At 35.4% G+C, this 25672-nt stretch overlaps 1 protein-coding gene across 7 annotated transcripts in view; it reads left to right on the forward strand.

Annotated features, from left to right (window-relative positions):
- Positions 1–25672, forward strand: part of PTPN13 (protein tyrosine phosphatase non-receptor type 13) — a 231141-nt gene that overhangs the window by 165881 nt on the left and 39588 nt on the right. For 4 of the 7 annotated variants that reach the window (XM_078445941.2, XM_060655667.3, XM_060655665.2 and 1 more), the window contains 11 exons: positions 3951–4368; positions 4506–4603; positions 6114–6170; positions 14112–14201; positions 14517–14624; positions 14799–14930; positions 19381–19844; positions 20899–21045; positions 22274–22367; positions 23216–23301; positions 24026–24185. In XM_078445941.2, the coding sequence (XP_078302067.1) occupies positions 3951–4368; positions 4506–4603; positions 6114–6170; positions 14112–14201; positions 14517–14624; positions 14799–14930; positions 19381–19844; positions 20899–21045; positions 22274–22367; positions 23216–23301; positions 24026–24185 (1854 nt within the window). The remainder of the gene's footprint in view (positions 1–3950; positions 4369–4505; positions 4604–6113; positions 6171–14111; positions 14202–14516; positions 14625–14798; positions 14931–19380; positions 19845–20898; positions 21046–22273; positions 22368–23215; positions 23302–24025; positions 24186–25672) is intronic. The other 3 variants (XM_060655666.3, XM_060655670.3, XM_060655671.2) reach the window with 3 other exon arrangements.

The raw sequence follows: 25672 nt of genomic DNA on the forward strand, positions 1-25672 counted from the left end.
AGGGAAAAAACCTGGGAAACAGGGCAGGGAGCAGGGGGAGTATGCACCCAGGACAGTGAAGTGACATACCATAACAGTTGGAGGTGGCAGATTTCCCACGTGTTAGTTTTACTTGAGTGTGTCCTTCTTCAGAGACTGAGGTCAATAACCACCATACACAGTGTAAATGCTCAGGAGAGTGGTTTCAGTTCCTTTTGAAAAGGAACCATCAGAAGGAACTAGTTCAGCTCTGAAAAAAATATCTCTGTCAGAAATGAAATATTGAAAGTTTACTCTGTAAGACCACATGTACAGATTAAAGTTACACAAAACCTAGTTGTGCATAGTAAATTCTTATAGTTTTCTGTGAAATAGTCTGAAGAATTTGATTTTTAAATTTAATGGAATGGCACTGGTGACCTTGTGCAGCAGAGAGAGTCCTATAAATCCTGTGTGCAAACTTTCTCATATCCTGAAACCCTACAAAAAGTGTGTTCCCTATAGGATCAGACTGGGGTTATGGCAGCCTATGTATAGATGTTTCTCAGCCTTTCAGAGCCAAGACGATAGGGGCTGTATACTTATTAAAAATGAAGATTCCAAAAACCTACCTGAAACTTGGTGAATCATCATATTTGGGTATTGGGTCTCTGGAATCTGCATTTTAACAGGCTTTCCTCAGTAATGATTTTTATGCATGCTAAAATATGGTGATTACTGCTGTAATGTAATCTAATTATTCCTTTTCTTTCCCTACTTTGCTCTGCTAGAAAAATTGTATGCTCTTACATATTTTACAAGTGCAGTGAAATATCAAACTTATTAGAGCTATCAGTTTTCCTACCTGGACTAATATTCTATTCAATACAAATGAAAATTGAACAGTTGAAGGTTGCACCATTACAGATGTGGTATAATGTGCTGTAATGAAAAAAATCTGAAGACAAAACTACAAAGTTAGTCCTGCATCCTCCACATTCCTTATACTGAAAAACAATATAGTATAGGAGTTAAGAGCATGAACTGTGGAGCCAGACCGCCAGCATACAAACCTCACTCCATTACTTACAAGCTCTGAAGCCTTGGGCAGGCACTTAAACTCTCTGCCTTAGTTCCCTGTCTGTAAAGTGATTATCATAATGGTAATACCTACATCATGAGGTTGTTGTAAAGATGAAATGAATTCATACATGTAAGCACCTTAAAGGTGCCTGACACAGAGTAAGTATTGAATAATATTATTGTTATCATCACCATCATCAACATTGTTTTACCACTACTACCACTGATGGAAGCAGTAATCGTAGCAGCAGTATAATGACCCCTTATGAAAGGAACTGACTTCTTGGAGTCTCATTTTCCTCATCCATGAAATAGGAATGCCCTGTGTAACTCACAGGTTTGCACCGAGGAACGCAACGGCTGTGTATCCTTGAACTCCTATGTTAAAGCACTTTAAAACAGTATTATCTACATCTTATCCTAGATTTTGTTAAACCTTCAAAAGAATTATTTTTTGCTTAAAATGGCTTAAAAGTAACTACCTGCCTACTTAACTATTAGTACTAAACAAGTGAAAACAACTGGTATTATCTGTAGGAGGCTGGTGGGTTAACAAATGTATGTTACTTCTTTTGCATCGGTAGAATGTTGGTGCTAGAACCTTAGAGGCCATTAAGTCAAACTTCTACTGACAAGGAAACAGGTTCACAACATAGTGTCTCACCTAATTTCAAAAAGGCCAAACGAGGCTGGAACCCTGGTATCTTAATTTCTATTTGATGAGTTTTCATCAAATAGAATCAACTTCATACATAGAATGAAATTAATAATCATTTATTGAGCACTTAACTACTTGTAAGATATCATGCTGGGTGCTGTGGGATAACAAAAATAAATGAAGTCCCTCTCCCCAGAAGAGCATACAGTTAAGTTGACAGCTTAAGGGAATACAAAAGGGTACAAGGGACTGAAACAATAGCACAAGCAGAAATGAGGTAATGTGGATTGCAGAATCAGTGCGGAACTAGCAAGCCTTTGAGTTCACATCTGAAACATTAGTATTAGGATGTAGGCTCATTCCAATGTCCTTTCCAATCCTGGCAGTCCATATTGGAGTCCTTTCTAGGTGAAAGGGATTAAGGACAGACCAGATAAATGAATAGTTTATGCTTCCATCCAATGAACATACAGTATTTAAGTCCTACCCAGGAGTAGGCTATGAATGGAATTGAATAGCATAAGCTTTGATATGTTTACAAAACAGACTGTCCCTATTTCTCCCAAAATTTGGTGTACATTTTCTTTATGGGTGAAGAAATCTGTTGGGTGTAAAGGCATTTCCTGGTAGTTGAATCTGTGTAAGACTCAGTTTTGTATCTTTGATTACAGTGTGCTCTCAAAGCAAAAATAATAGATAGATATATAGATATAGATATAGATATAGATATAGATATAGATATAGATATAGATATAGATATAATATATTACTTGCTCTAATAAAACTGTTATTTTAAGCTAAAAAGTTCATTCTGGGAATTTTTAAACCAATATCTTATTTTTATTCTCATGTTTTAACTTGGTGTCCACTCCTACGTCAGAGAAAGAACGGTGAATTTTCCTGTTGACAAGGAGATTGTCTAAACTTCATTCTGATGCATATTAAAAACCTTAAGTGTTTTCCTATCTGTTTAGGCCTGAGGTGAAATATTAATTATTAATCTTCCTAGGAATTAGAAGATAAATGAAACAGAGTCCAAAGATCTAAGTTAGCAACATTTGACAATTATTTTTTTAAAGGAAGTTGTTGTAGCTGTTTTACATAGTGGTCAAACCAGAGTCCTTATAGAGTGTAACACAGGGTTGGTATTTTCCATGGGGACACCAAACAGGGTGCATTGTAATGTGAATTACTAGTTCATGAACAACTGAATCATGTGAAATTTTGTGCTCCTGGCCCTTTATTTACATGACAGAATTTTGATGCTAAAATTCTGTGATACAATGCTCTTTCATTAATAGCCTCAAATGGTCAAGTACGGCCATGACATTGGCTCTCACAAAATAGAATAACCAAGCACTTGTTATAAAGTATCTCTAAATTTAGCCTCTGCAAGACTTTAGATGTGTATTTCGGAGTGAAAGGAATTTAAGCATAAAGAGAACCCCAGCTCCTTCATCATGTTAATAAAAAGAAACCAAAAAAGAAAGAAGGCAAATAATACCTGATTCTCCCATGCCCCCTGAGCCTCACTTAAATCACAAAAAATCAACGAAGTGGGGAAGGTGAGATTGGCATAGTAATGAAATAACAAAAAAATAATTTTCTGTAAAAGCTTTTTTTTTTCTTTGTGGTAAAATTTTATTGAGGTATATATAATTCACATCCTATATAGTTCACCCACTTAAAGTGTACAATTCAGTAGTTTTTAGTATATTCACAGACTTGTGCAACTATCACCACAATCCGCCATAAGCTTTTAAAAATCTAATAACCAAGAACTTTTTCTCTGAGCAAAATTCTCCTATGCATAGCTTCTTTTTCAGGCACGATCTCACTATGTCAGTTGTCCAGGCTTCATCTCTCCCTCTCCCCATCCTTGGCTTGCCGATATTTTAGCAGAGACACTACTAGCGTTGAACATTTCCATGCCAAATGTTGTTGTCATTTTTAACTGAAACCCGAAATTGGGAATGTGGAGTCAGCAAGCCCAAAGCCCAGACAGTATTAGATGCACAAGTTTCGTTAGATGGAGTAGGAAGAGCTACAGGGATGGAAAGATGGTTTGAAAACCAGGATCTTCTAGCCTACTTTTTCAAATCCTTGATTGCCACAGTTGGAAAGCCACTACTTACCTTGGCAATCAAAACAATTAAAAAAAACTGCATGCTGTATTTTATTTATTGAAATAACTCTTCTCATAAAGGTACTCGGTGTTTCCATCGTGTAAAGCCCTCCTATTTCCTTGTAGAGAGAGCTTCGTTTAGGAGCCTGAACCTCCAAGCAGAGTCCGTTAGAGGATTTAATATGGGACGAGCAATCAGCACTGGCAGTCTGGCCAGCAGCACCCTGAACAAACTTGCCCTTCGACCTCTGTCCGTTCAAGCTGAGATTCTGAAGAGGCTATCCTGCTCAGAGCTGTCGCTTTACCAGCCATTGCAAAACAGTGCAAAAGAGAAGAGTGACAAAGCTTCCTGGGAGGAAAAGCCTAGAGGGATGAGTAAATCATATCACGATCTCAGTCAGGCCTCTCTCTATCCTCATCGGAAAAATGTCATTGTTAACATGGAATCCCCACCACAAACCATTGCGGAGTTGGTAGGAAAACCATTACACCAGATGGCGAGATCTGATACAGAATCTTTGGCAGGATTCACAAAACTTAATAAGTAAGAACATAATTACCCAACTACGTCTTTGTAAATTCTACATTTCATACATTTGTTTTTGTTTTGACGTTTTATTATTTTCACCATATCTTTTTACATTGACACATCCCCCTCCTACTTTCCTTTTCCCTCTTTAGTTCAAAGTCTGTTGCAAGTTTAAATAGAAGTCCTGAAAGGAGGAAACATGAATCAGACTCCTCATCCTTTGAAGACCCTGGTCAAGCATATGTTATAGGTCAGCATAAACAAGCTTACCTTCTTTCTCCCGTACCTCATGCTCATAGTGAAGTGAACGAAATAATGTTAGCTACCAAGATAATATCTTTGCTTCTTTGTCCTAATTGCCAAAACTGCTCATGTATATGAAATTTTAGGCTGCTTAAAAATGCACCAAGTCAAATCAAAAACTGATTTAACAGGTGATTACTTCATGGCACAGACTGTTACTTCACTTTCTCTTGGTTGCAGAGAAAAACCATGACAGTCTTGCTGAGAGAACCCACACAGCCTGGTACCGTGGCTTTGTTTTGGATAGCCTCCCTTTGGATTCTCCCCTACAAACCTGTGAAAGTGGACCCCACTCATACTATATTTTTTAAAGAAATGTTTCTTTAGGGTACTTTCAGCTTAGCATGAATGGAATTGTCTCTGAAACCAGATAATTTTATGAAATATACTATGGTTGGTAGGTGGAAATTCTTAGTTGATTTAAGTTTTTTTCCAGTTCTCCCAGCTAGCTGGGTCACATTAATTATTTAAATGTAGAAGTGTATAAACGCATACTACCTTATAAATAGTTCATATTTCCTGTTGTTTTAGGCATCTTAAAAGGGAAATGCACTGCAATCTTTCAGAGGAGTAGATATTTAAGCACAGAAGTGTGAACGACTACTCAGAATAAGAAATAGCTGGGGAGACAAAAAAAAAGAGAAACAAGGACACCCTCTTCTGCTGTTTTACCAAATAATACTAATTAACTTACTTAGACCAAAGTTTGACCATTTAACCCTAATTACACAAAGTTAAAAAATATTTTCTTATTTGTAGTTGGATTGAAGATCTATGGAGTAAATGAAGTCAAAAGAGAACTCTAGTCTATAGTTGACAGTTGATATTTCCGGAAAGTAACATTACTGTATTGATGTAGGTTTCCACAGCTTTCAGAGATGATACTATCATCAATTTAAATTGAATTGGTGAAAAACTTTAGATTAAAGGCAAGATTTCACCCTATAGGTCACTCAGTATGTTGAAAATAGCCTAAGAAACTAATTCAATCTTTCAAAAATACTTTTCAAAGTATATTCATATATAATGGGATCTCTTATAGATTCTAAATAAAAATTCTACATAAAAATTCATCACATATCAGATGTAGAATAGTAAATATTTTTCTGAATTTGTTTTTTGATTAAGATTATTCATTCTGATTACTGAATTTTCTTTTAACATTTGACCAAATGCTTTTAAAACTCATTTCAGTGTCATCATTTCATATTTGACATATCAAAATGTCATTATCAGAAACAATACACTTGTGTTTAAATTTATTCTGCAAAAGAAGCTGATATGCTTAATTTGGACATTAAAAATAATAAGCCCATGTCAGAAGACATTTTTCTGAGTGTAAATTTAAAAAATGTTTCCGCCTTAATGTTTTATTGATTTTTATGAATTTATCAGAAATTACTACTATAGTATCTGACCACTTTATAAACTGTCTAATAATTTAATTTATGCCACAGGAATGACTTTGCATAGTTCTGGAAATTCTTCATCCCAAGTACCCTTAAAAGAAAATGGTAGGTTTATAAAATGTTTTTCCCCTTATTTCCATCGTATCTTTTCTCTTGTACCTAATGAGATCATCCTGGACGTAATATTGAAGAGTCTTCAACTCCATGCTGAGGATTTTAGGCCTTATCTTGGAGTCAAAGGACAGCTGTATTTTTCAGCACCATGGTGATGTGATGGGACCTGTGATTTAGACTAATATTGATGAACTAGAGAAATGGCAAACTATAAATACAGACACTAATTGGGAAGCTAAGATAGTAGTTCAGGTGAAAGGTAATTTTGATTAAAGAGTTTTAACTGAGGCAGTTATTTCAACTGAGGATGCTTGAGCTGGATCTGAAGATAAAAGGAGAAATTATCTAGGCAGACAAGTGGATAAGCATTCCAGACCAAGGTCATAGTGTGATCAGACAAGGAGACAAGTGAGAGGATGACAGACTTAGGTAACTGCAAGGGTCTCAGGATGGAGGCACATGGGGCCAGTGTGATGCTTGAGAACTAAATAGGGACTACCTCCGAGTCTTATCCTAAATATTATGGAAAGAATTTGAAGACATTAAGTCTTGAGATTTATGGTTCAGAAGGAGTCTAAGAAGTAACAAAGTTGTAGGAAGAAATTTTGTGTAGTGACCTGAGCCCGTGGATTCAAATTTTTTAGTTTAGATTATAAAATGCCTTCATCTACATTATCTTACTTGATCCTTTTAACAACTTTCATGAGTATAAAGAATATTTTATTACTGTGTATATACAACTTTTCTCCAAAAATGTTTGTCTTACCCTCAAGTTTAGTTCTAATTTTCCTGAGAGCCAAGGCAAAAATGAAGGTATGAGAGTAGATTGAACCTATGAAACTGCAATTTTTGTAGGTTAAAACTGTCAGAAACCAAGTACCATTTTGTATAATTATCATTTTTTAATAGACATACCCACAGCAATTCTTCAACACAGGAAAACTTTCCTCAGAAGTAAAGTTGAGTCAAAGGGTAAAAATACACACAATATCTTAAATACTCATAGCAAATGAAAGATATTTTTTCTCATTTTTTTAATGTATAAATACTCAAAAAAATCTGAGGGTGTATCGTTAAAGAAAAAAACAGTGAATTTATACTTTGGCTTAAGTTACTAAAACCCTGATATGTAGCTCTGTGATGATTAAATGTCTCGCATGGACTGAATTTACAATATTTCTGTACCTGAAATAACTCCGTTTTAACATCTCCATAATGGTAAAAATTTTGATTAATAGTTATTGAGTGCTTACATATGCCAGATACTGTTCTAAGCACTTAGTGTTTAATCCCTCATTTAATCCCCACAACAATCCTGTGAGGCAGGTGCTAATGTTATTTTCTTTTCACAAATGAGAAACCAAAGCATACAGAGGTTGAGTTGTGCAGAAGTTTACAGAACTAGCAAGTGCTGGAGCCATGATTTGAACACAAAAAAGTGTATTTCCAGAGCCCATACTCTACTCTTTAGAGTGTCTCTAATGCCTAATCATCTGTAGGCATTATTTCTCTAAGTAAAGGTTTGATAGAAGCTGGGTAATAATATATTAGAAGATGAGAACCTAAAATGTTTTAGCCTATGTTCTGATGGAAAAGAATATGAATTTACACTGGACACCGAATGAACAACATGTACAGGGTAATTGCTCTACTTAAACCTTCAGAACCCTCATCCTCTGAGGTTAGTGCCGCTTACTGATGAAGGCAGCTCCTTCATGAGGAAGATGACCAACCCACCTTCCTGAGGAGGTGTGCACCAGTTGCCTTGCAGACAAGTATTATTTTCTTCAAAATTCTCTTTGAATCCGCCCACATAGCCCTGAATTAGTGCTCTGTTGAGAATCAAGTTTTCACTCAACAGAGCATGGCAAACACATTTTTCCAAATAAGGTAACTGAGTCCCAAGAATTTTAAATTACTTGTCCATGAAGCAGATAGAGGACTTCTCATTGTCATTTCAGTATTCTTCTTTGCTAGTCAGGATTATTAGGAGACAATTAGAAATGAGCATCAGTTAATATTGAACTATTCATCATTTAATACAAAGACCAACAAATAAAATTCAATCTTAACCTCTTATGATGTTCAGAGACCCTTAAAGAATGTGAAACTTGAAAAAGAAGATAAAGGAAAAAGGCATGAGCCTTCGAATCATATAAAACAGAGATATGGGAAGGATTACAATCCTCTGATTAATTGTGATTTCAGAAAAAAAAAAAGTTAATCTTTGAAAAAACAGACTTCTTCTATTTCTTCCCAAGAGAGTAAAAACCAAACAAGAAAATATAGAACTGATGCAAGAATTATGTAAAATTGGGGGCGCCTGGGTGGCGCAGTCGGTTAAGCGTCCGACTTCAGCCAGGTCACGATCTCGCGGTCCGTGAGTTCGAGCCCCGCGTCAGGCTCTGGGCTGATGGCTCGGAGCCTGGAGCCTGCTTCCGATTCTGTGTCTCCCTCTCTCTCTGCCCCTCCCCCGTTCATGCTCTATCTCTCTCTGTCCCAAAAATAAATAAAAAACGTTGAAAAAAAAAAAAAAAAACCTAAGAATTATGTAAAATTGGTTTTCAGTGTTTCTTGTTTTACTATAAGTCAGAATTCCCATATAATTGAAAAGCAACTTTTAACTTGTTACCTTCCTTCCTATCCAAACCACAAAAATGGGGTCAAACACTGGACTCTTAAAAACAACATGCAAAGGGTACCTGGGTGACTTAGTCGGTTAAGCATCCGACTCTTGATTTCATCTCCGGTCATGATCTCATTTCGAGTCCTGCATGGGGGTGGAGCTGGGCGGGGAGCTTGCTCAAGATTCTTTCTCCCTCTCCCTCTGCCCCTCCCCCACTTGCCCCTCCCCCACCCTCCCACACACACATACACACACACTGTCTCTCTCTCTCTCTCTCTCTCTCGCTCTCGCTCTCGCTCTCTCAAATAAATGCAAAAAAAAAAAAAAAAAAAAAAAAAAACTCAGGTAAAGTAGGTCATTCCAGTGCAGAGTAACTTGGTACAGACACTGAAATAAGCTTTTTAACCCAATATTAGGACTGATTATTGCCCTTCTAATCAATCTCAATTCCAAGGAATAAAATGTTATACAAACAGATTTTAAAACCCACTTTGTTTAGTCAGATGTCAAGGAAGAATGTAATGCTAATGCTAGATTTTTCTACCTAAGTCTTAATTAGAATACATACAAAGTTGAAAATTATAATAAAATTGAAACCCAAAGTGCTCACAAAAGAATTCAACAGATAACAGGAATTAACCAGAAGAAAAAAATAAAGTCAACTAAATTGAGACTGAAAGGAACTTTATAGTATATTCAAACCAAGCCTTTACATCCTGTGGGTTGAGTTGAATAAGTCCCAGAGATGTTATATGGCCCCAAATTTACAGAAATAAAACACCAAAATTGCCATTATTATCCTCCTTACCCTACCACTGAGGCAGTTAGTGTATTAGGTAGGATAATAATGAAAAATACCTGTCTTTGTTTTTATACCAATAATGTGCTACAGATTCATCATCCCCAGGATTTGAAATGCATCTTTTTCTCTAGAGTGAGTGATGAATTTATCCAGAGTCTCCTCTACATACAGTCCAGTTCCTCACAGAATCAGTGGCATGGAACTGCTTGATATTTGACAAGGGTCTTTATCTATAACCAACAAAATCAGTTTTTCTTGCAAAAAAAAAAAATTTGTTGGCTCATACTTAGATTGATTATGTGACCTTGGCCTTATCAGAAATATGCTCGTCCTGGGAAATTTCGTTTACTCATAGATATATCTATCATTAATATGTAAAGTTATTTGAGGGGACTATGTCCACGTGAACCTTAAGAGAGATGAGAAAGGCAGCAGTAGAACAGATATGATGGAGAGAAGGTATACATTTTTCTTCCTAAATTTTACATTTATCAATCATTCTAAAGAAATTTCCCAGGTAAACATTGGGAATGACACAAGCATCCATTATTTAAGGAAGTGGAAATTTTGAGTTGAGTCTCTTTTTAACTTTAAAATATTTGTAGAATTTGCTGTGGTCATAGAGTATACTAATGGGAAAAGAAAATTATTTTAAGGACTTAAAAATATGTATTTCTCCAATATTAAAGCTTGTTTTATATAATAATACCAATAACCAAGAAATGTCTTCGTACTTGTGAGATGCCTGCCTGGCTCAGTCAGTTGAGCATCCAACTCTTGATTTCAGCTCAGGTCATGATCCCAAGATCCTGGAATCAAGCCCCACATGGAGCTCTGTGAGGCTGCTTAAGATTCCCTCTTTCCCTCTGCCCTTCTATCCCATTTGCTCTCTCTCTCAAATAAAAAAAGAAGAAGTAGAAATGTCTTGAAATATCTAGCTGCCTTACTTTCAAACTCATAAATTCTATTCAGTCCTCATTGAACTCTGTAAATATCTTTTCAGTTAACTTGAGTTGTCATGTACTATATATTTCAGATACTTCCTCCTCCATCTTTTTTGTTAAACCAGTGGAAAAGTATTTGAGCATCTATATGAATAGAAGGCATGTAGAATACAAATAGAAACTGGGCATGTTCACGGTATTGTCTAGTAACATGCAGCAGCACACCATCCTTCCTTCTTTCTGTTCCTCACATTAGTAAGTTACTTTATATCAGTGAGGTGGGATGAGGGGCCGGATGAAGGACATCCCTGTTAAAAAAGAGTGGGCTAGCAAAGCTTCCCTTTCCAAAAGAATACTTACCTCCACCCTATTCAAATCTTGTACTCTAGGCAAACTGATCGATGACATTTCTCCAGGACCCTTTCTGCCTTCTTTCCATCTCAGCTTTTGCTAATTCCTTGTGTTGCTATATAACCAGCTCCATAATCTACTTATTAAAATCCTACCCCATTTCCTTGAAGTTGTCTTTATTTCTGGCAGGAAGAAGCCTCTCCTCTCTTAGAAGCTTGATTCATGCCTTTGTAATGCAGCTATTTCACTGACAGTGTTGACATTTCTATGTGTCAGTCAGGCTAGATCTTTGCTCTTACAGCCTGATCTGATTCAGCTCACAGTTACTATGCAGCAGCTTTCATATACAGAATCTTGTTTTATTTTCCCAAATTGCCTAGTGAGAGACTTTGACAGGAAAGTTGTTCAGTCAACATTTTAAGGATGAAATAATCAAATGAATGATTACTCACATCCCACTGGTGAATCTTTGAATACAGAGAGCTTAATCTGTTGCTTCTAGTTAGGGAGATAAATATGTAAAACAATATTGCACATTTATTTTGTGTGTGTGTGTATTCTATTAATGTTTACCTGGGAAATATCTTTACACACACACACATACACACACTTATTAGTCAAATAAATAATATAAATAACCTATCTTGTTAAGTACATACATTGGAAAAGAAAATGGCACTTTTATTCTTTGAATCAATACGTTTGTCTTCTAACAGATACCCTTAGGAACATTAAGAATATTGATCGGTTTTATAATTGAATGCAAAAACAATTTACATAAAGCAAATGGACTTTGTCTTTACAATGGTGACAAAAGTTTACATTTAATACCTAACCTGACCTTATTCTCGTGTTTATTTTATTTTATGGATTTTGTTCTCTTGTGGTTTGTATTTGGTTCTAGCTGAAAATTAGGATACTTGTCTATTTTAGGATAAAAGTATTTTGGATACTTAGATGATCATATTAAGCTAGGCATTAACTAATTCATGTACTTTATGCTTATATATGTATGTGTATATATATATAAATATACATATATCTTTATATCTTACACATATGTTTATATACACACCTAATATAAAGGCTCTGCACACCATTGTCAAGGGAATTTTTTTTTGGAATCTTATAAATTAATTAGAAATACTGAATTACTACTCTTATTGACTATAACTAAGTTTTAGTCAAAAAGAAACAGTGAAATAGGAACATGTATACTACAGAGCGCTAGCAAACTTGCATCAATGCTTGGTGTTTAAGGGATAAAGTTAATTTACTCCAGAGAGCAAATGATTGCTGTTATTCCTTATGATATTAAAGTGCCTTATTTCTAGAACATGAAGTATCACATTTGCATCATTTAAGCATTAATCCATGTTGTGTAAAAAAGTTACTTATTTTATAACATTCATATAATCTCAAATCCATAGATATTCATATGTTGGCAAATAATCTGTAATTTTCAAAAAGCTTCAATGTGTATAAGAACCATGCAGAGATGAGTTGGAGGGTTTAGTTTACAAAAATATCTTTCTGAGTGTGTTGTTTTCATCTACCACCACATCACACACAAACCATTTTGAACTAACAAATTATAATTGACGTTAAAAAGGTGTATTAATTTGCTAGAGCTGCTAAGACAGGGTCTCTCATACTGGGTGGCTAAAGCAACAGAAATTCATTTCTCACCGTTCTGGAGGCTAGAAGTCTGAGATCAAGGTGTTGGCAGCATTGACTTCTTCTGAGACCTCTCTCCTTAGCTTGTAAGTGGCTGGCTTCTCCCTCTGTCCTCACATGGTCTTCCCTCTGTGTGCGCATGTCAGTATTCAAATTTCCTCTTATGAGGACACCAGTCATACTGGATTAGGACTTCATGTTAATTTTTTCTTAATTTAACAAACACAGTTAAGTTCTGGGGTGCAGGGACTTAGGAGTTCAACATATAAATCTGGGGGTGGGGTAAAATTCAGCCCATAACAGGAAGAGCTAGAGAAAGTGGTGTGTTTGTGTGCATGCGCGCAATTTCAAATGTTCAGACTGTTAAGTAAATGAAGTAATTTTATTAACAGACAATTAAGTAGCATGTTTATTGGCTTAATTTAGGTGATATTTGTGAATGATCAACCTACTCAAAAAAATAAGTAAATAAAGCCCTCATTGGAAGTAAGAAAAAGTAAATTCTAGTTCTGATGCTAACATTCCCTCAATTTATTTAACCAGCATTTATCAAGTACTGACTGAAGGCATTTTGCTGAGAGTAATATTAACTTGTAATGTTGAACAAGTCATGAACTATTCCTCATCTGCAAAACAATGATTTAAAATTTCTTTACCTAATTCAATTCATGAGATTGCTTCACAAATAAGAAATAAATGAAAATCCTTTGAGAACGTAAATGTGCTAGCCGAGTCATTATTAACAGGATTTTAAAAAGTAAATCCAGGGGTGCCTGGGTGACTCAGTTGGTTAAGCTTCTGACTTCAGCTCAAGTCATGATCTCACGGTTCATGAGTTTGAGCCCCACATCAGGCTCTCTGCTGTGGTCAGGCTCTCTCCTCTCCTAGAAGAGCCCACTTCGGATCCTCTGTTCCACTCTCTCTCTGCCCCTCCTCTGCTCGTTCTCTCATTCTGTCTCTCAAAAATAAATAAGCTTTAAAAAAGAAGTAAATCCATTTTCTTCTTGTTGCTGCTTTACCATACAACTTACCATGAATATTTTATTCATTATAAATAAAAATGTGAACCACTTATTAGTTGAAAATTCTTACCATAGTGAGCACTGTCAAATGCAGAAAGTCAACTGTGATATAACAGGAACAGTGTCAGAAAACCTAAGTTTAAGGTTCAGCTCTCGCCTGTACTAGCTGAGTAAACCTGTTCAAATCATTTAAACCCTTGAAATTTATTTACTCATTTGTAACTGTAATATACTTATTTCACAGGCAATCATTTATGAGGAATAAATGTGATATCAGTGGCAGGCTAATCACATATCGAACCATGTGGTGATAGTATCAGTCCTTTCATAAACTATAAATCATATCAAAATAGAAGAAGATCAAAATATCAAATCATACCTGAAATACAATATTAAAGTGACCAAGTAATCTATTAAATCTGTGAAATGTTAACATTTAAGTTGGAACAAGCAGACAGTCTTAGTGCCTGAGCATGTTATGTTTATCTTAACACTATACTTTTCCAATAGATGTTCTACACAAAAGATGGAGCATGGTATCTTCACCAGAAAGGGAGATCACCTTAGTGAACCTGAAAAAAGATGCAAAGTATGGCTTAGGTAAGTCACTGTAAGATTCTTAAAGGTTTGTAAGAATCAAAGAGAAAAGGTCTATCTATATAGCAAAGCATTGGCATTGAGCACCGGTTGTCTACCCACAGCCCCTCCACCCCACCCACCTGGTCAGGAAATGTGAAAGATGAAATGTTCACAAGCAAATCTTCCACCAAACTTAGCAGTCCTATTTCACATGTGTTACCTACTTATTATATTTAATATGAGAATCTCTACACTTCTGTGTATTGGACAGACTGATTATTAATCACTGAAAACACCAATATCGTGAAACTCTTTTTTCAATGTGCTATTTCACAGGATTTCAAATTATTGGTGGGGAGAAGATGGGAAGACTGGATCTAGGTGTATTTATTAGTTCAATTACCCCTGGAGGACCAGCTGACTTGGATGGATGCTTAAAGCCAGGTACTTTACATATTAGATAATTTCTTACGTACTTAACTGACAGGCATGAATTTGCACAGATGACGAAAGTGGAACTCAGGCAAAACAAAAATAAAGAAGGGGGCAGTGACATTTCTAAGACTTAGCATGAATTTCTCTTTAGTTTTGAAAATATTGGATTGTCTATTTTTACAGGAGACCGTTTGATATCTGTGAATAGTGTGAGTCTGGAGGGGGTCAGCCATCATGCTGCAATTGAAATTTTGCAAAATGCACCTGAAGATGTGACACTTGTTATCTCTCAGCCAAAAGAAAAGATACCCAAAGGTAATGCTGTAGATGTTTCTTAGCTGTGTGTTCTGTTTCACTTTTCACAAGAACTTCACTATCATGGCCTAATACATTGGATTTAAGTTCCTTATTTCCTTTCTGAAAATTTGATGTATGTAGTTCTAGTTTGTTTTAATATTATGCATTAGTGTAACTTTTCATTCTTCACTTCCAAGGTTTCCTATCTCATTCATCTTTAGTAATATATGCATAAAAATGGATTTGTTGTGCAAAATTGATGTCACTTAAGTAAATGTCTTAGGCCAAATCAGAAATAAAATTCTTTATCATCTAATTCATATAATTGTATAATAGTTATCTATGAAGTCCCACCCTAAACAAGATTATATAAAGTAAAAAGACAAAAACATTAGAAATTTAAAAACAAGACCTTGTCATTTTGTCTCTTAATTTCTGCCATTAGCAAGTTGCAGGAGAAAGGGCACTTAATGAAGATTAGATGACTTGAGTTTGAGCCATGGTGGTTTTTCTGTCTTTAAGGAGACAGTGATCTTGGCTCTCCTTGTCTACCTTGCACAGAGTTGCTAGGAGGCTCAAGTGGTGAGGCAGTGTTTGTGAAAGAAGCACACATACTAGGGGCACCTGGGTGGCTCAGTCAGGTAAGCGTCTGGCTCTTGATTTTGGCTCAGGTCATGATCTCACAGTTTGTGGGTTCAGGCCCCACGTCAGGCTCTGTGCTAATGCTGCAGAGCCTGCTTGGGATTCTCTCTCTGCCTACTCTCTTTCCTTCTCTTTCTCTGTCTCTCAAAATAAATAAACTTAAATCTTTTTTTAACAAAAGAAGAAAGGAAGGAAGAAAGAGGAAGGAAGGAAGAGAGAGAAAGAAACAGAGGAGGAAGGAAGGAAGGAAGGAAGGAAGGAAGGAAGGAGGGAAGGAAGGAAGGAAGGAAAGAAAGAAGAAAGAAAGAAACACAGAAACACATATAGTACATGCCGGACAGTGGGAATGGCTCCAAAGTCTAGGCTCAGACTCTGTTTCTGCCGCTTAACACCGTGTACCTTGAGTAAATCACTTAACATGGTAAGCCTCACTATACTCATATATCAAATGGTGAACATAGGAGTGCCTATCTTACAGATTTTGAAAATTAAATGAGATAATACATGTAAAGAATTAGCATATTGCCTGGTACCTATTAGGCACTTAAATGTGAATTTTAGGTGTCATTATTTCTTTTTTAAGTTTATTCATTTATTTTGAGAGAGAGAGAGAGAGTGTGTGTGTGTGTGTGTGTGTGTGTGCATGACTTGGGGAGGAGGAGGGAGAAAGAGAGAGGGAGAGAGAGCACAGAGCCAGAGGAGGGGCTGGAGCTCACAAACGGTGAGATTATGACCTTAGCTGAAATCAAGAGTCAATGCTTAACCGACTGAGCCACCCAGCCACACCTAGGTGTCATTATTAATGGTATTTTTCAAAAACATTGAAGTGCTAATTAAGTGCTTTCATCCCAAAGATACTGAGAAATATGTAAAAGAATAATTAAATATTAGCTGAGAAACAAGTTTAGATAGTGAATTTTAGGCATAATTTCAGACAATTATGATAAAATAGAAAAAACATTTTGTACAGTGTGTTGTGACATAAAAATTTCTTACATTTTATACAGATGAGTTATTTTGACTATGGTTTCTTATATTCACTAAATACTTTGTTATGTATATAGTGTATGTGTGTGTGTATATATATGTATATATATAAATATGTACGTATATAAGTAATATTTTCAACAGATAGAACAAACACAACAGATAGAAAACACCATCACTGCCCAAAAGAGCCTTATAATCTAATTGTAGTCTAGTCATCTTAGGCAAAGGAAGATGATTGCATTTGAAAATGTTGTAGCATACTTCTGAGTTTCAAGCACCCAAAACCAAACCAAATCAAACAAAGCAAAACAAACATTGGGTTAGTTTACTTACCACGTTTTAGCAAAAGAAGCATATGATTCAGAAGAAGCTCATTTTTCCTCTAAATATTTAAAGCTCTAAGGGATTCACATCTTAATTTTCTTTTCAATAGATATTTTATAGAAAATTCACTCATTTGTTCAACAAATTTTTTTTTTTTTTATGTTTATTTACTTTTGAGAGACAGAGATAGAGCATGAGCAGGGGAGGGGCAGAGAGAGACGGACACAGAATCCAAAGCAGACTCCAGGCTCTGAGCTGTCAAACTCACGAACGTGAGATCATGACCTGAGCTGAGGTCAGACACGTAACCTACTGAGCCATCCAGGCACCCCTCAACAAATATTTATTGAATGCCTGTGGTGTGCAAGACACAGACACTCTACCCTCATGAGACTTACACTTTATCAGGGGAGACAAATATTGAAATATTGAACTAACTAAGCAAATAAATGTTTCATTGTAACTATGATAAACATTAGGAAGAAGTTCCAAGGTGCCAAGAGAGCATTTAGCAGAGAAACTTTACCTAGTGCAGGGATCAATGAAGCTTTTTTTTCCAGCAGACTTCCATGTGGTTATTTTATTTTTTACTATTCATTCTCAATAAAAGTTAAGAGCATAATGTTAAAATATAGTTCTGTGAAACAGTTTCTTCAGAAAGCTAGATTACTCTTCCCATCATGTGTAGCTATACTGTAGTGTAACTTAAAATAAAACTCAAAGAAGGTAGAACATTACTGGCATGTATCTTAGACTATCCCTCTCAAGTATCAACCACCAAAGAGGAAGTTTTTTTTTTCTTTATGTTTGCTAATTTTTTTAAGTTATAGAATACATACTAGTTTGTTAAAATCCAATTTATACAGAAATCTATGAAGTAAAAAGTCTCCTTACCCCATTTTCTAGGGAAACTGTTTGGTGTCTATGTCACTTTCTGTATATTATAGATACATTATTGAAAAAAAAGTGGTACCTGTATGCATGTCCACACACAGACACACACACACTTTTTTTAACTAAAAATCCAATTATTTTTTATAATCTAAATATCAATTTGTCACTTGCACACTGTATATTCTGAACATCCATGAATATACACCTTTTTCATATGGCATTATATTTCGTGTCATGGGTGTATTAAATTTTAATGTTTTTCTGTTGTACATCTAGGTTAGCTATAATCCTTTTATAAATGTTGCTTCAACAAATATACTTGTATACGCACCGTTGGAAATTGTACGTATTTCTAGAGGTTATATACCTAAAAGTGTATTTAGTATGCACATTTAAATTTTCGACAGAATGCTATCAATTTGCCCAAGTTTTATCAATGTATATTTAGCCAAGTAGATGTGACAGGGCTCTTCTCACACCATCAGTGGTATGAGAGATTATCAGTCATTCTCATTTTTGTCAGCCATACAGGTAGAAAACTGCATTAAGTTGCATATCCTTGAGCAACAATGAGGATGTTGCTTTATATATTTATTATTTGTATTTTACTCTGAATTTCCAGGCTACAGGGGCACCTGGTTGACGCAGTCGGTTAAGCATCCAACTTCAGTTCAGGTCACGATCTCACAGTTCGTGGGTTCAAGTCCCACGTCGGGCTCTGTGCTAATAGCTGAGAGCCTGGAGTCTGCTTCAGATTCTGTGTCTCCCTCTCTCTCTGCCCCCCGCCCCCAACTCTGTCTCTGTCTCTCAAAATTGAATAAATGTTAACAAAAAAAATGAATTTCCAGTCTACACATCACACCCTTGTTGCATAGGGGTTTTAAATCTCTTTCTTACTACCTTTTAGAAACTCTGCATATTAGGAATATTAACCCTTTGATTATTTTTTGTTATTTTTGCAAATATTCCCTTTCCAGTTGCTCATTCTTCTTTTAAATTTTCCTTGGTTTCGCATGCTACATAAAACTTTCAATTTCTTATAAATTTGCATCTGTAATTTTTTATACAAATCTATGATTTGTGTCTTACTTAGATACACTTTAAGTGGTTTTTGATAAGAATATATATATATATATATATATATATATATATATATATATATATAATGAATTTGGAGTTGCCTTTATAATTATTTGGAGTCCAAAAAATGCAGTCTGGGAGGACAATACAAAATAAATAAATAAATAACCATTAAATAAGGATTAAAGAGTTTGGGTGATTCAAATTAATTTTAGTTAGGGAATCAAAAAAGTCTTCACAGAGGAGACTCGTTTGTAGTAGGTCTTGGAGAATGGAAATAAAAAGTTAAGGCAAAGGGGATATGCATTTTTATAGGAGATGCAGCAGGAATGACCAAAAGAGGGGACAAAGGAATCACAAAGCACCTGCTACACCTTTTGGGTCCTTATTTTGGTTCCAGGCCCCGGATCAGGTGTTGTGGATATGTTATCCTGTGTAAAATTCTCCCACAATCATTAAGAAACGCTCTGCAAGTATGTAAGCCCAGACATGTGTGTCACTAACCTGTTACTCTCCTTGATGGATTTTTGACTTCTAGTGCCTTCTACTCCTGTGCACATTGCCAATGGCATGAAAAACTACCTGAAGAAACCTTCCTACATGCAAGACAGTACTGTAGATTCTTCTGAGGATCACCACTGGCCACATGGTACCCCAAGGCACATTTCAGAGAGCTCTTGTGGGCAGTCTGGGGGCCTGCGCGAAGGAAGCCTGAGTTCTCAGGATTCCAGGACTGAGAGTGCCAGCTTGTCCCAGAGCCAGGTCAATGGTTTCTTTGCCAGCCCTGCGGGTGACCGAACCTGGCAGGAATCACAGCACGGCAGCCCTTCCCCTTCTGTGATATCCAAAACCACTGAGAAAAAGAGGGCTTCCGCTGACAGTAATGGAAACAAGACTAAAAACCCAGGCATTTCTGATGCAACAGATTACTCTGACCGTGGAGATTCAGACATGGATGAAGCTACTTATTCGAGCACTCAGGATCATCAAACACCAAAAAAGGCATAGTTTAATTTAAATCTCTGGTTTTTTTGTTTTTGTGTGTGTTTGTTTTTTTCATTTAATAAAGCAAACAATAGCAAATATATTACAGAGCAGGATAATCTACTCTAAACTGCTTTTATTAGTCTGGAAAGGAGGAATTGTGTATATATTGTTACTAACTAACTGCTGCTGCATTTGATACTAACTTTCTGACAAATTAGCAGCTTGAATACTAACTCTAAAATGGCTATTATTCTGGGAACTTGCTACCTGGTAACAGAAAGGAATGAATAATCAGGTTATGATTATTTTTTACAAGTCATTTATATCTTGCATATTTAACATTTCTATTAATAAGAGAATTTAATATCTGAAAATTCTGTTCTTAAGTAGCTCACATGATGGGCAGTTGACTTTACTGTTGATAGCTGAATTCTTCTGAAGTTCTGAATGTACAAAAATAATAAGAACAACAACATACAAAATTGCTCATTTCCTAGAAATGACATAAATTTAAACTCACATTCACAAGCGGATTCAGAAAAGACCCATAAGCTCTTTGTTCATGGAGGAACCAACATTCCTCACAAGAGGGTAATGCCCTTACAAATGGGTCTTAGGTATTGTTTATATTGGATTTGTAAATATAAGCAAAGTAAACATGAAGCCTACTCATCTTAGAGGTCCAAGTTAAAAGCTGCTGCTTTGATATATATTGATTTTTAAAGGAAATAGAAATACTTTCTACATTCAGGAGCATAAAAAGCATTGGACAAGGATTATGTAAAAGCTAGGTTTGAACTGGGTTCTGGGATTCCCTCTGCCTTATCTAGCTGTTTGACCTGAAGGAAGACCTTTAATGTCTAGACCTCAATATCCTTAACCATAAAATATGAAGGCATTGGATTAAATGATCTCTAAGATGTCTTCCTGCCCTCATGATCTTTGAATTTACTCTATCCTTTAATATCTTGCTTTTTCTTAATTTTTCTAAAAAACACATATTGATCTTCCAGTAGTAATTCATTCTGACTCTAACAAGAAATCCTTTTGTTTGTTTTTCTTTGTTAAGGAATCCTCCTCCTCAATGAATACATCCAACAAAATGAATTTTAAAACTTTTCCTTCATCACCTCCTAAACCTGGAGATGTCTTTGAGGTTGAACTGGCTAAAAATGATAACAGCTTGGGGATAAGTGTCACGGTACTGTTTGACAAGGTTTTCAAATGTTTTCTCTTCTCTATTTCCAGCAACCTATTGTATGCCAATTTATTAATTTATTTTGCTTCGAAAGGGAAACCTGTCAAATATTTCCAAAATTAAAAATTGAATTGTATCTTAAAACTTTTTAAAAAATAGCTTTTGTGCTAGGCACTTTTTCCTGTGATTTAAAAGAAATTAGACAAGTCTATCTACTCAAACCCCTTACATTTCATAATGTTTAATCTGAATACAAGACTTAGAAAACATAAAATTAATAAGTATGTTTTGCATACATTTGACACTTCTGCATAAGCATGGAATAATACATTTTAACCCACATGATAAATAAATTCTAATGTATATTTATATGCCCTTTCTCTCCATAATATATCTAAATTTGTAAATGTGATTAGTATATTAAAATTAGAGGTTCCCAAGGAATATATGTACTTTTAAGGTAGTTAAAATATGAGCATAGGCTATTTGATGAAAATGCTTGAGACTTGTATTAATTCTAAAGTGTAACATTATCATTTATGACAGTTGAAGGGTATTGTTAGGTAGGAAAAGCCATTTAGAAACATGGTAGAAATAGCACTATTAATATACCGAGGTCAAAAAGAAAACCTAATGTTCTAGCACTTTTAAAAATATCATAATCCTTTACCTCTTGTCCTTAACTTCTTTAGAATTTTATTATCTTTCTGTTGTGTAGGGAAAGAAAAGCTGTATATCCACAAAAGATGGAGAATATATTCATTAGATCTCATCTACATTATAACAAAACTTACCTACCAAAGCCTTTTAAAATGAAAAAAAAAAAAAAATGTTTTTCTTGACTCATGAGATTTGCAAGTTTCAGTTTAGCAGATATGATCTGAAGCAAATTATTCTATTTGCTGTTTTTTTCAGACAGTCATCTTCTACTAATTTTGCATAGATGGGTTTTGCTTCCTGCTTGCTCATAACTCATGGTATAGACTTACAAAGGGAGAGCAATTCTTCATACAGTCAAGATCTGACATGTTGTTTTCTGAGTAAAGAGTTTTTCTAAAATGTAACTGCTTTACATTTGGAAAACTTGGCTAGAAATATTCTTGGGTTTCGAATTAATTGCATGTGCTGATGTGGTACTGCTGCTTTGGCTGATGGATTGAACGCTTTCTAGGTCTCAGATTTGAAAGATGGAGTGTGAAATTTCTCATATTACAAAATGTTATTTTACTTGTCTTTTTCCATTTAGGGGGGTGTGAATACCAGCGTCAGACATGGTGGCATTTATGTGAAAGCTGTTATTCCCAAGGGAGCAGCCGAGTCCGATGGTAGAATTCACAAAGGTAGAGTGTGTGTGTATAGGAATTGCATATAGGATTATCATTTAACAAATAAAGTAGAAATTAGGAAATTCATAAAGACCTTTAAATATTCATAATAGAAGAACACATGCAATTTTTTTAAGACTAAAGCATTAAAAAAAACTCCTTGATGTCATTCCAAAACTCTTCTTTCCAGCCTAATCTCTAGTATCGGAAAATATCTTGACAGTGTTTCAGTTCATGTTTTGTACTTTCTGAGAAGCAAATTGCCAGAAAATGAGAAAGGAATAGTGCTCTTGTAAAAACACTGGCATCTACATTTTTAATAACAGCTAACTAGGTTAAAAGCCCTCCAATCTCTCTACATTTATAGTCAGTTTATTTAAATTGACTTTATAGGGGCGCCTGGGTGGCTCAGTCAGTTAAGCCTCCGACTTCAGCTCAGGTCACGATCTCGCAGTCCGTGAGTTTGAGCCCCGTGTTGGGCTCTGGGCTGACGGCTTGGAGCCTGGAGCCTGCTTCCAATTCTGTGTCTCCCTCTCTCTCTGCCCCTCCCCCGTTCATGCTTTGTCTCTCTCTGTCTCAAAAATAAATAAACGTTAAAAAATTTTTTTAAAAATAAAATAAAATAAATAAATTGACTTTATAATATATACAATATCTTCTTCTAAATTGTATTTAAGATTAGTCATAAAATTAGGAAAGAAAGTAAACACATATTAAAGAAACTCTGTGACAGAATTTTGTCCAGAATTTGTCTGAGTCTCTCCTTAAACAAATTAATACAAAACAAGACCACAAGATATAGAAAGCATATAGAATCTTTATTTTATCATCTACTTTTCTCAAAATTGCTGTCTAATTTATAGGTGATCGTGTTCTTGCTGTTAACGGAGTTAGTCTGGAAGGAGCTACCCATAAGCAAGCTGTGGAAACACTGAGAAATACAGGACAGGTAATAAATAGCTCATTATACCAACCACTTAAGATAGCTTACAAGAACATAAGTAATTTGTGAATAATATCTGTCTCACTAAGATCTCCAAATTTATTAGTCAAGAAACCAAGCCTGATTCATGTAAACGTTCTAGTATTTTTTTCCCTTCAAATTGGGAAGCAGGTATTATTGCAAGAGGTTTTTCACTGAGGGAACTTGACTTTCTATATCACATTTAGCCATAATATTACCAGATCTGACGGGAGGAAGGGTGGAGTTTGCATTTTTTTTAACTTTTTGTCAACAAGGACAAACATCTAGTGATTTTCACTTCTAGTCATTTTTCAGCCCAAAGCTGAATTATTTTCTAAAGTTTACCAAATTATTTATAATGGTCTATGTATTATAGCATAGCGGTGTTTTTATTCTAGTGCCCAAATTTCTTATAACATGTTTATGTTATTTCTATAAGAGAGATTTTTCTTTTTAATTATTTTTTATACAGAAAATAAGAAAAACTTGACTCTGAAATTTTCAGTCCCTTGCTTTGTTTTTTGTTTTTGTTTTTTCCCCTCCCTCTATCTATGTTTTTGGGTTTTCTTTTTTTTCTCTCCCTCTATCTATATTTTGGTGGACCAGTTACTTTAAATGATTTTATAAGATCAACCATATAAAGTCCTCAAAATTTACCTACTTTCTTATAATTCTTCTTAGTTAATGAAATGCTATTCCATTTGTCCAGGTGGTTCATCTGTTATTAGAAAAAGGACAGTCTCCAGCATCCAAAGAACATGTCCCCATCACCCCACAGTGCACCTTTCCAGATCCAGATGCCCAAGGTCAAGCCCCAGAAAAGATGAAGAAAATGACTCATGTCAAAGACTACAGCTTTGTCACTGAAGGTCAGGCCTTGGGAGACTGTCATCTCACCTTTAACTTATTCTTGACTTAGTCAAAATTTGATTTTTGTATGTTGGATCATAATTCATGCCTGAGTCCCTCTAATTACTCTTGTCAAGTATAAATAATCTGATGGATCACTATACCATTTTTTTTTAAGGACATATATATGCACCTCTTAAGTCTGAAAGACCTTAGGTAATGAAGTCATGCATGAAACAACTTTTGGTCACTTAATAGTCCTTTGAATAGTTATAAAATTCAAATGAAATTTTCAAGGAAAAAAATAACTATAAATAATTGCTGAGAATGGCTTCAAACTCATATGAAACCTTGACTTGTAACATTTTCTATATTTTTGATTAATTCTGTGGACTTGTCAAGCTAACCCTAGGTAGAAATTCACCTCATAGTTCCCAGATCATGATCTTTCTTACAAACTTTGCAAGCTCTTGGACATACTGCTACTTGGTAGTAAAATAAGAAATTAAGAATAGGGGCACCTGCGTGGCTCAGTCCGTTAAGCATCTGACTCTTGATCTTAGCTCAAGTCATGATCTCCTTATTTGATTACCAAATGTTTAGTGCCTCAGAATTAGTTGCAAAAATAAGGAGAAAAAATAGCCCAGCCTGTATTATTTTATCTGATTATGAAAATAAAATTAGCATACCTACTTTACCTCTTTTTTTTTTTTTTTTAATTTTTTTTTAACGTTTATTTATTTTTGAGACAGAGAGAGACAGAGCATGAATGGGGGAGGGGCAGAGAGAGAGGGAGACACAGAATCGGAAGCAGGCTCCAGGCTCTGAGCCATCAGCCCAGAGCCCGACGCGGGGCTCGAACTCACGGACCGTGAGATCGTGACCTGAGCTCAAGTCGGACACTTAACCGACTGAGCCACCCAGGCGCCCCCCTACTTTACCTCTTTATACTGCCTTGTATTGTTTATTTCTTCCATCACTCCTTCCTTAAATATGTTACTTCATTCTTTTCTGGTTATTGTTCTTTCAACTTCTTTTGTTGATTGAAATTTGTTTATAATGCCATATCAATTTACTGGATTAAATTATACCTCACTGAAACACTGGAATGTCAGCTTACTTTCCCCTACCCTTCTCTAACATTTGCTTCACTCTTCTTACCATCTTTCTCCCATTGTGTCCCCAAACTTCCTTCATTCTTACCCTTCCCCAGATTTTTCTCTTTTTTTTTTAATGTTATTCTATAATCTTTGAAAACACATGGGATTAAAGCATAATTTTATTTTCAGAACCCAGATATCAAACCCTCTCTTCTGTTCAAGTAGCTTAGTTCATGCAGCTTAGTTTATTAAGTTTTTTTAATGATAGAGAGTGTGAAATAGGATTTGAATATAGAATAAAAGTACAGTAAGTGCCTGTAAAGCTGTAAATATTCTGAGAAGATGGGTTTTTTAAAATGTGTCTAAAAGCACATACATTTGTATGTGCATATGTGTACACAGCACGA

Source organism: Panthera onca, chromosome B1 (genome assembly GCF_046562875.1).
Source record: "Panthera onca isolate mPanOnc1 chromosome B1, mPanOnc1 haplotype 2, whole genome shotgun sequence".
NCBI classification, from domain to species: domain Eukaryota; kingdom Metazoa; phylum Chordata; class Mammalia; order Carnivora; family Felidae; genus Panthera; species Panthera onca.